General features: G+C 38.5%; 2 protein-coding genes across 2 annotated transcripts; both read left to right on the top strand.

The window, feature by feature from the left end:
* Positions 1-1,095: 1,095 nt before the first annotated feature.
* LOC103151291 (uncharacterized) lies at positions 1,096-6,261 on the top strand. The gene is made up of 5 exons (XM_007571272.2): positions 1,096-1,231; positions 2,290-2,921; positions 3,069-3,269; positions 3,671-3,800; positions 3,882-6,261. Exons 2-5 carry the CDS (start codon positions 2,531-2,533, stop codon positions 4,351-4,353), a joined length of 1,194 nt encoding a protein of 397 aa, XP_007571334.1. The 5' UTR covers positions 1,096-1,231; positions 2,290-2,530; the 3' UTR covers positions 4,354-6,261.
* A 395-nt stretch (positions 6,262-6,656) lies between these two features.
* On the top strand, positions 6,657-11,678 carry LOC103151284 (rap1 GTPase-GDP dissociation stimulator 1). Its single transcript, XM_007571259.2, has 5 exons — positions 6,657-7,369; positions 9,501-9,608; positions 10,241-10,363; positions 10,478-10,603; positions 10,965-11,678. Exons 1-5 carry the CDS (start codon positions 7,276-7,278, stop codon positions 11,435-11,437), a joined length of 924 nt encoding a protein of 307 aa, XP_007571321.1. The 5' UTR covers positions 6,657-7,275; the 3' UTR covers positions 11,438-11,678.
* Positions 11,679-11,974: the final 296 nt, after the last annotated feature.

Genomic DNA, 11,974 nt, shown 5'->3' with positions numbered 1-11,974 from the left:
ATAAATATTCATGAAGGCTTATTCATGTTCATGACAGGGGTTTATGACAGTGTCATGTCAGTCTTATTCACCCCCCCTTCTACTGCACTGAGCTAATGCTGTACTGGTAAAATGTATTTATTAATTTTTGTTCTTGTCAGACTGGAGCACTGATATTTGTGGAGAAAAACTAAATGTGTGTATTTTGTGGATTCTACATCCTTTCCCCACACTTGAGGTCTCTGCCTTTTTAAACCAAATATTTCCTTATTTAATATCATGTTTGTGTAAATGCATACCCTGGCATCACAAGATGCTTTGTTTTCCAGATTAGTTGGTTCAGCTTTTAATTAACTGTTTAACAAATGCCTTTTTCTTTTACAATATTGACAGTTTTCATATTTGTTCCTTTCTGTTCTTTTTTTTTCTCTTTTTTTGTACATTTTTTTTATTTGTACCTAAATAAAATTGACTGAATTGTGTATTTTTGATCCACTGCCTGTTGGCTTAATTGGTATTTTGTAGGAATGATGGAAATGTGAGTTTTGCCATTTAACAATTTGGGAAGACGAGATGATTATGTCACAGCTTTGTAAGCTTCTGATTACAAAGCTGAGTTAAGCATAGGCAGACCTATGAACCTGGTCACATTTCAGAAGAATAAGAATGAAATTGTGTAAATTTGTATATCTCACTGCTATGTTCTAAAATGTCCACTAGATGGCGGAGTCGCATTATTAGAAGAGTAGCGTTTAATTTTAAGGTATTCACACCGATGTATTCTAACTGAAGAATTTTCCGTCTGATGCCTCATTTGGTATGTTGTTGGAAATATGTATCCCTGTAACAATAGAAACGAAATACACACACGAAATGAAATTGAAAGCAATATTAGCCTATAACAAATTTCCATTTTTTAAGACTGATAGGTTTTATAAAAAATGAGAAAGGCAGATTTAGTTTTCAAAATGACTCCAAAATATTAAATTTTTGTCTAAAAGTGCATTTTAGAATTACCGCCTGGTCTCATCTGCCAACGTTTTTCTAGTCCAATAAAAAAACGCTTACAGCTTGATCGATCGGTCAGTTGACCAATCAGAGCTTAGATTCCCGTCTCGAATGATGGTGCACGTATGGCTGATTTGCAACCCGCTGAAGCAACAGTGGAGAAGAAGAGAAAATGTCGCTGACTTCAACTCGGACCGTTCTAGGATCAGTGGCCTCTTAGGGGGAAAAAACAGACGCCAGTTCAGTGAGTAGCGCCATCGTCATCAGTCACAACTTAAATTAGGATGCATGCGTATCTGGAAGTCAACACGGACCGTAGTTTTCTCTGCCGATGTTGGTCATTTTCCTTTGACGTTTGACAGCGACCGAAACATAGGAAAACAGCAACAGTAGCGGCTGGCAGCCATGATGGCTGTTTGGAACATTGAATGCGGCGGTTTTATTAACATTTGCAGAGTGGTTAGCTTAAAAGTTTAGAGCTTTGCTGCATAGTCAGCATGGCTAAATCATTAAATTATGGTTTACTTAAACGTTAAATAGTCATATAAAACAATTAAGCTACCTTTAAACGCGAAATTATACGATTCTATGGATTTTATTAGTTTGTTATTTTCAAGTTTAACCCACGTTGAAAAAAAAATCTATAAACATTTGTAGAGAATTTCATTCTTAAGCCCAAAACATACAGTTTTCGCCAGTTTTTGTTTGTTCGGTCTGTTCATTGAGGAGTTGAGCTAATCGGCAGGCACTGAAAGTGCGATTTATTTGTCGTGACGCTTCGCCTGTAGCTCTGTAGTTTCACATCTACTAATAAAAAAGAGAAATTGTCACAAACTAATTTAAATAAGTTGTTAAATATGTCATAAATTAGGTGGATTTGTAAGGTTTTCCCATTTTGAGATGGACGTTTCCTTATGTATCACATCAAAACTTGTTTCAATGTTTTTTGATGAGCAAACTACACTGTATATGTGGTTTAATGCATTTATAAATATTATTGTTGTGAAGAAGTTTAAAACACTGCTACGTTATAAAACAATACATATCTGTGAAAAGGGATGTTTACAGACCCTTCATCTAGACTGAGTATGACCTATTGTACAAAGAACAAATGGCAAAAATGTTACGTTTCTCGATGTGCAAAGCTGGTAGAAAGATGTAATATGCTCAGTGCTTTATCCGGTCATTATTTTTTTCTAAACATTTACTTCAGATTTGCACAATGACTATCAGTTCAGTCCACTCCTTAATACAGATTTTTTTAAAACTCAATTTCTAATCAGGTTTTATTTTCTCTTTCAGAATAAATCTTCTGCTGTGGTGACAGGAGTAGTTCCAAGTGTCAATAAAAATATATATTGTAAACAAGAGGTGTTTTCTTGATAAAAACAAAAAGAACTGTTCCCCCTTTTTTTCTTTAGCTATTATCAGTATTAAAACGGTAGTAAGATTATGTATCCAGGACTTCAAGATAAACCTGAGCTAGTACTTATACCCTCTTATTTTACTCCTTCTGCTTGAAAAGAAAGATTTTTGTGAAAATATGGACCCCGCTTCCAGGGTGGTGGGTCTGGATCCCCAAGCAAACATGGTTTTCACAGTTGTAAAGCCAGTTATGAGCATCTTTCAGGTGTCCCCAGAGCAGGGCAACAACATATCTCAAAGTGGCATGGGCATGCAAAGTTTATCTGAAAATGCATTAGTCCTCCCTCAGCAGGCACAAGGTCAGGCTCAGTTAGATCAGAACCATTTGGAAATGCACAGCACTCAGCCTCATGTTCAGCCACAGATGCAGGCTACAGCCCAGCACCAAGGGGAAGAGATCCCCCAACACCAGGAGGTGTCGGCAAACACAAACTCTGAGTCTAATGCCGAGATGCCCTTTGCAGAAGTGTCTTCTCTCCTGGATCCCAACATGAAAGGATCCAAAGCTCGTAAGTGACCACCAGTGAAAGTTTTGGTCTGCCTTCTCTTTGCTAAGTTTATTCAGGATCTATGTATTGCAGTTTGCATAAATTCGGTTTTCAAATTACCAACGTCGCTGCGCTGATTTGCCTCATTCTGTCTGACTTCATCCTCAGGAAAATATCTCATTTCGTATGATGAAATTAAAAGACGCCTGCAGGCCCCAGAGAAGATGTCCCTGCGGTCTCTGGCAGCGTACACTCGGGTCAGCAGAGGCCCAGCCAGCAAGAAAACACTTCTGGAGTCACTGAATGTCCTTGGCCTCATGCCCAGCACAACCACCGCGGTATCCTCCTCCTTCTCCAAACTCACTGAAGGTGACGGATGCACTTTTAATAAAGAGCAGCGTATACAAACTAAGGATATGTAGCAAATCTAAAAAAAAATAAATAAATAAAAGAAGTGTTCAGAGATGCTCTTCGTCTGGTCTGAGTGAGCTTGAGCAAATTTTGCAAAGATTTAGGGGCAAAAACTCCAGTCTCTGGATGTGAAAAGCTAGTGGAGACATACTTCAAAAATACGAGAAACTGTTTCTGTAGCTAAAGACGGTTTTATTCCGTGTCGATCCAGGAAAGCTGAATGCAAATGCACGCCTGACACTCGCTACATAAAGTTCCAGTTATTTAGATTGAAGTCTGTGGTTATAATGTGACACGTGAAAAAGTTTATTTGACAAGTTGGATGTTAAAATGACTTTTTTGTTTGTTTTTGTTTTCAGGTGACACCAGAGCTCTGTGTGAAGATATGAAAGATTTTTCCCATGATTACATTGACTACAGTAACATGGCCAAACAACTCATCCCTGAGATGAACACAGTTCAACACTGGTCCAAAATTATTGAAACAAAGTATGGATGTGCTTACGATCAATCAAAATTAGCGTGACTATGAGAGTCGTGTCAGTGTAACGCTTCGCCTCTTTCCCACAGGAACCATCTCGAGGACATGAGAAAATGCTTCAAGGACCCAGTAAACAGTGGCGCGTTTGACAACGTCACTCATGGCCTCGGTCTCGGAATGTTGGACGTTGCGTTAGACATGGTCGTCATGGTCATCGATCAGCAGATCCGCATCCTGTCTGGCGTGGCGGCGTCGGACCCCGTCGACTCGGGTCTGCCGTCCCGTCGCATTCGCAGGCGCCAGCGCAAACTGCGCTCGTCCGACAACGAGAGATCCCACAAGATTTGTGGGGGGATGAAGGAGCAGGGGAAGATCCTTTTAAAAAGCAAGGGACGAGCCAGAAACAGGAAGAAGATGAGGACGGAGTCTGGGATCTCCGAAGCGGTCGTGTCCCACGCAGAGCAAAACAAGCCGGATAATGTTCAGAGTAACGTCCTCACCCTGGTCTCTGTGGGTTATGAAACGGTCTCCAGCGGTATGACTGCAGCTGGAACTGTTTGACACCTGCTGAAATCGCCAATTCACACTGCTGATCTAGGACAAAACACCAGCTAGACTAAGCCACTTAACCTCCAATGAAGAAAACCAAGTGCTCAGTCACACCCTGATGACACTTAAACTCTTTTCAGATGACATATCGAGGCTTGTAGACATTACTCCCATTTTTTTCAACTTTCTCCATGGCTTTATTCTGCTTATTAGTAGAATATCTGAAAATCCCTGGAGAGTAGATTGATTTTGACATAGTAGGATTAGTTAGTTTGCAGTGGTTGAGTAAAAAGCGTAGATATACAGGTGTGTCATTAATCGCTGGAAAGTTCATTTATTTCATCATATCAAAAATAGACACTTATGTAAAAACTCTTTACACGCAGTGGTGCATTTCAAACATTTATTTCTGTTATTTTTGATGATTACTGAAAACCAAAATTATTTGTGTTGGAAAATTAGGACACTGCCTTGGAAAACAAGGATTCAAAGGCTTTGTTTTGTGTCTGCCACGCAAGCGTCGAGCGAGATACTTTTCTCCATGACTTTGTAGGCCTTAACACAACTTTTTGTTTTTAAAGTCGTTTTTATTTTTCGTTCACCTAATTCTCAGAGACTACATTTTATAGTTTATTGTTTGTGATATTTACATAAATGCGTACTTAAAATCCACCTGAAATAAGCGAACTTTTCATTGAGCTTCTTCAGATGCATCTGTGTAGCAGCCTTAAATGTTAGTAGAAAGTTACATGATCAATTAATCTCATAAGACATGAGTGGAAAGCTGTGTATTAGTAACTAGGTATGTAGTAGCTTCGTTAAAGACGGTAATAAGTGGCTGATCCAGTCACTGATTGGCTTTGTGTACCATTAATGAGATTTTCCTCTTAGACTTTGATTGTATGAATGTTTGTAGGGAAGCATTGTTCAGGCTGTTACGGCTTCCTGTGAGGGTGGAGCTGCTGATTTAGTTTTTTTTCTTTTTGGGGAGGGGGTAAGAACTTTCACTAGTATAAATTCACCTAATTTGTCTTCATTCAACAACTGTACATATTAAACACTGATTATGAAATAACTAAATATAAATTTTTAATTTGAAATAAACTAAACAAGTTGACTCTTATCCCTATTTATTAACATTTATTAAATGTTAAATGACCTTTAACATTTATCTGATTTTTACTAGCATGCTGTTAGTTGATGCATTTAGAGATTAAAAAATTGGCATTTAATAAAAAAGAAGGAATTGTATCTGAGCAGCTGATTACTGGTCAGAGCCAATCAAGGGCTTTTATTTCTTTTTTTTTTTCACCTTTTTTGATTGACCAGTTAAACCACTGAACTTTTGTTTGGGATAGAAATTAATTTGTTTAGTCTTAATTAAAACAGAGTTGGTGACTCTTGCTCTTCACCTGTCACTTCCTCTGGGAATTGTGCAAAACTCTGGGAAAGCTGGTTGTAATAGCACATATTTCTTTTTTTTTTAATTATTATTCAGGTATACAAAGAGTGAACAGAAGAAGAAGAAATCACTCTTTCACAGTTCTGTAAATAATCCAAAGATTCAAACCATGCAAGGTAGGATTTGGAAAAACCTACTGTAGTTGTATGATTGGTTGTCTTGGTTTAACTGTTTTTACATAGTAGTAGCATATTATTTAAAGCCAGTAAGCCAATTTCAGAGCAGTCACACATGTAAGTGAGTTATTTTCTCTTTGGTGAGTTTAAGTGAGTAAAATGTTTCTGTTATGTTATGATTTTAGTATGTCTCATCTGAATGTGTGTGCTGGCTTGAAAATTGCCAGAGATAAAATGATTTATATGTTTGCTCTACATCTTTATTTATTGTCTAGATTATTAGTTTCTCAGTGGTGCTATATATCATTTTTCAGCTCTGAATAAAAACAACTTTATTTGCTACCATGCTTTTTTTAATCTTAACTACCTTGTTTTTTTTTTTTGTTTGTTTGTTTTTTTTTATCTAAGCTTATGCTTGAACAACCTTTGGACTTTTACTATTTTCCAGGTATAGATAAATACAGAAAAATATTTTACCTTTTTTTTCCTATCCCATTGTGATCGATCCATCTATACCTCTGACTATTTCCTCTAGCAATCCTTCCATTTGCTCATCTGTCATTCAACTTGTCTGTCATCCAATCATCCTTCAACTGTCTATTCACCCTCTATCCACCAATCCGACTCTGCAGGTTGCAGATTTAAAAATTCTGAGTGTTGCAAAAATATTCCCCATAAACTCATAATGAATGGTTCTTCTTATGAAAAAAAAAGTCACTAAATATGAATTAGAACATTTTAGAAACCGTCTTGTGATGACGAATTCGAGAACGAGGTCAAGGAGATATTACATCAAAGCATTTATCGAGCAGTTGAAAGACTGCTAATCTGGAAATGTTCCACCCAACAATCCACCTGTGTAGAAAAACATGCCGGATCCCCGTCTGTCCGTGTTGTTTTGGCTCAAATGTTCTAGAAGCCGAAAGGCATTATGTGAGCTTGCGGGGCGGTAGGAATAAACTCGGCAGAGTCAGCCAAGTGCTAATACCTTAACAGTGCACAAACTCGCAGAGGCTGCATGAGAGCGCAGGTTTAGTGAGGATTTGCTCTGTATTAATCCTGACAGGGAACAGAGAGAGCCAGCTGGAGCATGCAGGGAAGAGGCAGGGCAGGCACCAAACAACAACAACAAAAATATATATATATATATATATATTTGGGCTGGAAAACACTGGAAGACAGTATGGAGTGTACATGTGAGATAAAAGTTAAGCTTAGGTTCTTGTGAGTGTCCTCAAAGCAACAAGCAATTACTCCAAGGGATAGTGGTGGAAGGAAACTCAGACAAACAGTCACAATATGTCAGTGTGAGAAAGTTTCGTCACCAGGACTTCAGAGACGGCAGGACGGAGAAACATGGGGCACCCTAATGTGCCACTTTCCTATAAACAAGCTCGGGCTCACAGGAATAAACACATATCCAGCCGGCTGCAACCCTACACACCAAACGGTGAGTGGAACACACGTTGGAATGCAATGTTTTTATTACGTCCACTTTGCTGCATGTTGAGTCTTGTTGTTAGCTCTGACTTGTGTATTTGGCTGTAATATACTATGTAATATGACTTTATAATGTGCCTCACATGATCACAGCTGGACATTTTAATGTGTGACTACTAGGCGAGCATGGGGGTGTGTTTAAAGTAACGGCAGTGTGGAGTTAAATGAGTGAGGTCATCCGTTCTGAGTAGTTGTCTAAAATGTGGTTTTGTTTTGCAAATGGAAACCGAAATCAACAAAATGTGGAATAAAACAGAGAACTATCACCCTGATGTTTGGAAGAATAGCAAGGCAAAGTCTCAGTAAATAATCAACTATCCCCAAACACTAAACTCAAAGTGTTCTAGTTCAGGGTGTTTCTCATACTGGTTTCAGCACTATGTGTTGCATACCAGAGATCATGGATCAGTTTGGATACATAAAAATACCTGAAGAGGTCCCATTGTCTTACACTTAAGTCATCAATGACATTTTGTCATTACGCCCCTAAACACCAGTGTGGTTCACGTTGGCTCCTATCCAGCAAGATCTCCAGACCTCAACAGAAAACACATGGGAAAACATCAGACATGCCAAGATAAACAAAACAGGAAATCCAGAGGAATTCGGGGATGTAGTCCAATTGTCCTGGGCTGGAATACCGGTTCACAGGCATCAGAAGTTGGTCAACTTCATGCAAAACAAAGGCGGAGCAAACCTCAAAACCATTAGTTGTCTGTTTCACAGGAAAGGCAATTCCTTTGTCAATGTTTGAGTTCATAAAAGAGAATTGATACCTTCATTTTAACAACTACATGTCATTTCCCTCACTTTTGTGATTGTTTTGTTTTCGTGTTTTGATATAGAATAGAAAGCGGAGTGTCTCTATTGCATCTGCACATTTTGAGCACAGCTGTGCAAATGTAATTATATCTTCAGATTTAAGACAAGTTAATGTTTTATTAAATCACGTCGTCCTGGGTAATTCACACAGAACTCAATAGAAGAAGCAACTACGAAGGAGTTTTTCTCTGTTTTTGCCAATATTAGTTGTTTTCAGGTACAGCAACAATGATAGAAATGTAAAGTGTTTGTACCGCCAGATTTTCATGTCTGCATCTCTGAGATGGAGGAGCTTTTAGCCCAATCTTTGCATTTCTGGAACAGATCACACACACATTGTGGTCTACAAACAGGAGAATAAATTACTGTTCTAAAGCAGCAGATTGCAGATCATTGCATGTGGGAGTCACAATTTTAACCATGAAAAATGTCACTCACACAGCAAAATAACCAAACTTTCTTTTCCTTAAAGAGAAATACCATTTTAAATGCAGCTGATGCCGGTAGAGTTTTTCTTGTGAAAACTTTGGCCTCCTAGGATCAGCAGAAGCAAAGTGGGGCAGGAAAGCAGTGAAAACATGGGCCTTCTCATGGTTACATTCTGGTTTAAAATTAAGCTCTCCAAGCTCTTTATTTTCTATCGATGGGTTACATTCCCATTAATGCTTCAAATCCAAATCCGACATCTGGCTTCATTAATCTCAGGACATGAGTTTTGTTAAGTTAGAATGAAAAATGTGATAGTTTCTGTTTCGATGCATTTAATGAACAGGAAGACAAATCCTAGATAATTCATTCTTTGTGCTTTTCAAACATAAAAAAAAGACAAATTGTTACTGTTTGAACCTTAAAATATATATCTAATGTTGTAAAAGTCAGACTGGCTAATCGTTGTCAGGCTAAGCTGGGGATCTCTGCTTTTTAGCTGCATTTTGGCTGTTTGCTGGTTAACGCTCTCTTTTCAGGCCTGTCAGTTTAGATGGATGGCCCTGTCCTGGTAATCATATTAAAGCTTTTGAATTTAATGCTACAAAATGTGGAAAGTTTTAAGTGTTATGGATGCCTTTGCAAGTGTTTAAAAGTGTTCTTCTAAACCACTTTAGACAGCTCTGGTGTTTTGCCCTATGTGTGTCACAATGAGCACCTTGATAGTTTAAATGATTGCTTCCACTCAGCTTGTTTTTTTTAATTTGTTATTGTTATTATTTGTGGGTCATTTGCACGAGTCCTAATTTCTGTATTACACACTGTCTCTGCAGATAATTTGAACAATGCACTGGGTGCAATCAGAGTTCTAGGTGTGGAGCTGATTGAAGATGAACTCAAACCTCATTTGATCACAGTGCTGGCAAACATTAGGGAGAAAAGTAAGTAAATAAGTACATTTTAGAGATTACATCAGACAAGTAGATAGTAAGTGGAATTGTATTGTGTTTTATTTTATTTGTTTGTTTTTCTGTCTTTTTTGTTTTTTTTTAGGGAATGCAAAATGCAGACTCCTCTAATGCAATTCGTTTTAAATATATTATTAATTCTAAGTGCAAAACAGAATATCCTGGCAAATAGATCTAGCTGCCATGGAAAGAGTAAAACTCAGACCAAAACAACACTGGTCACTAATAGAGACTGACAGCATTCGAGCGGATCAGTTCAGGTCAGATCCTGGTCTGTTGGTGAAGTTAAGCCGTATTCATGTTTTGCAGCTCGGGGGCAACAGAATGCAGAGACCATATCCTTGTAGATCTCACAGTTAGAGACTTAATTCAAGTCAATGTCATTTAAAGACTAGAAGAATACAGCAACCAGAGATCAATTTGTGTTCTGTTTAAAAAATAAAAAAAAAAACATTATTTTTTTTAATTCTCTTTTTCAGAATTCATTCTACCATGTTTATTAGTTGAATCATATACACGGATGTTATGGTACTGAATGCATTTTTGTGTGTGTGTGTGTGTGTGTGTGTGTGTGTGTGTGTGTGTGTGTGTGTGTGTCCGTCCAGAGAAAGGCGCTGCTGAGCAGGTTGTGATCAGCGGGATCCTGCCAATCCTGGCTCTGTCTCTGAGAAGCAGAGGGCCTCTGACTTTGTTGACTGTAAAACTGGTGGCTGAGCTTGCCAAGGAATGTAGGTTACTCACACAGATATAGACATGTTTCATTATTTATTACTGAACTTTGTTACTCCAGCGCTGAAGCTTTTACCACAAGTCTTATTTACTGAGTCTTCTTGTGTCCTCAGCTGTGGTTCGTAAAGGTTTTGGGGACGCAGGCTTGGTTACAGCCCTGCTGTCAGTTCTGACCAGCACAAACGAAGAGCTGCTCATTTATGCAGCAAGAGCCATCTCACGCATGTCTTACGACAGCTGTAAGTCAAGTGAAATAATAAAATAACCTACAATTATGTGGTTTTAGTTTTATGTAAGTGTTTTGTGAACGCAAGAGACCATTTCTACCAATATTTCAAGCTGCTGTCAAAATATAATTTGTCATGAATTCAGATGCTACGTTTTAGTTATAGCAAATTTAACCTAATTCAGCTAGTAAAAGTGAATGCCAAAAAACAGAAATTTTTATAGGAAAAGTTGAATCTGCACATGGAGAATATCCATCCATCCATCCGCAGTTTTTTGTTTCCTCATGACCAACAAACTTTTGCCATTATGTTGAATTAATGGGAATTGTGATTATTGTTATTTTATTTTATTTTATTTTTTTGTCCTTCTAAGCTAAGCAGCAAGAATTGCTGCTACGCCGAGGTGCGGTGCCACGCCTTGTTGCCATCTTGCTCCGTTTCCCTGATAAGGAGGCTCTGGAGGAGGTCTGCCTCATGGCTCTCTGTAACCTCGGCGGCATGGCAGTACCAGAGGAGGCAGGTATGATCTGGGAAAGAGGAGTGCCCGTGAGGCCGGGGGAGTGCGTGTTTCATGGCGTGTCTCCTCACACCTGTGGCTTCGCCTCTTCTGTGACGCTAGTCCGGGTCTCTCAGTGGGGGCCCGGCCAGTACATGGTCAGCATCGAGGACTTCCAGCGTTGCTCCTCCTCCTTCTGGAATCTCCATGGGAACAAACGGGCTGTGCACTGGTTCCCGTTCTTCAGATTGGGCAGCTGTTCAAATATGTTTAAGGTGATCAAGTTCTCGACCAGGAACATTCCTCGGACAAAGAGTCTGAAGACTCGTGTGTTCCACACCTTCCTGTGACAGCTTGCAAATATGATGGCCTTACAAAATGGACTATAAAACACTGAAGCGTCCATCCATCTATCCTACCCTGGATGAGTCACCGTTGAGAGCAGCACCAAACCTATGTTGACTGTTGTACTGTTTGAAAAAAAATAAATAAATAAAAGGAGCTTCATAACTAAACATGGAGGGTGGGAACAACATTTTGTAAAAAAAAAAAAAAAAAAATCCCAGTGGGAGAACCATGAGTTCTGTATGTAGAAAGAGAGAGAGAGAGAGAGACCTCATGTATGCCACCATATATTGATTTCTGAACTCTTTCTGAGTTAGTATTGTTTCTAGATAAATATGAACTTGTTTTCTTTGCATTATTAGAGGTCTGAAACCACTGCTTATTTTTCGTTATTTTGACCATTTCTCATTTTCTGAAAATAAATACTAAATTTTTGCTTGGAATTTCTTAGACATGTCAGTAGTTCGTAGAATAAAAGAAAAAAAAAAAACCATTTTACTCAAACACATACCTATAAAAAGATAAATCAGAGAAACTGATCA

Source organism: Poecilia formosa, unplaced genomic scaffold, assembly GCF_000485575.1.
Source record: "Poecilia formosa unplaced genomic scaffold, Poecilia_formosa-5.1.2 Scaffold7, whole genome shotgun sequence".
NCBI classification, from domain to species: domain Eukaryota; kingdom Metazoa; phylum Chordata; class Actinopteri; order Cyprinodontiformes; family Poeciliidae; genus Poecilia; species Poecilia formosa.
The sequence above is the reverse complement of the archived record's forward strand: the minus strand, read 5'-3'. Positions and strand labels throughout refer to the sequence as shown.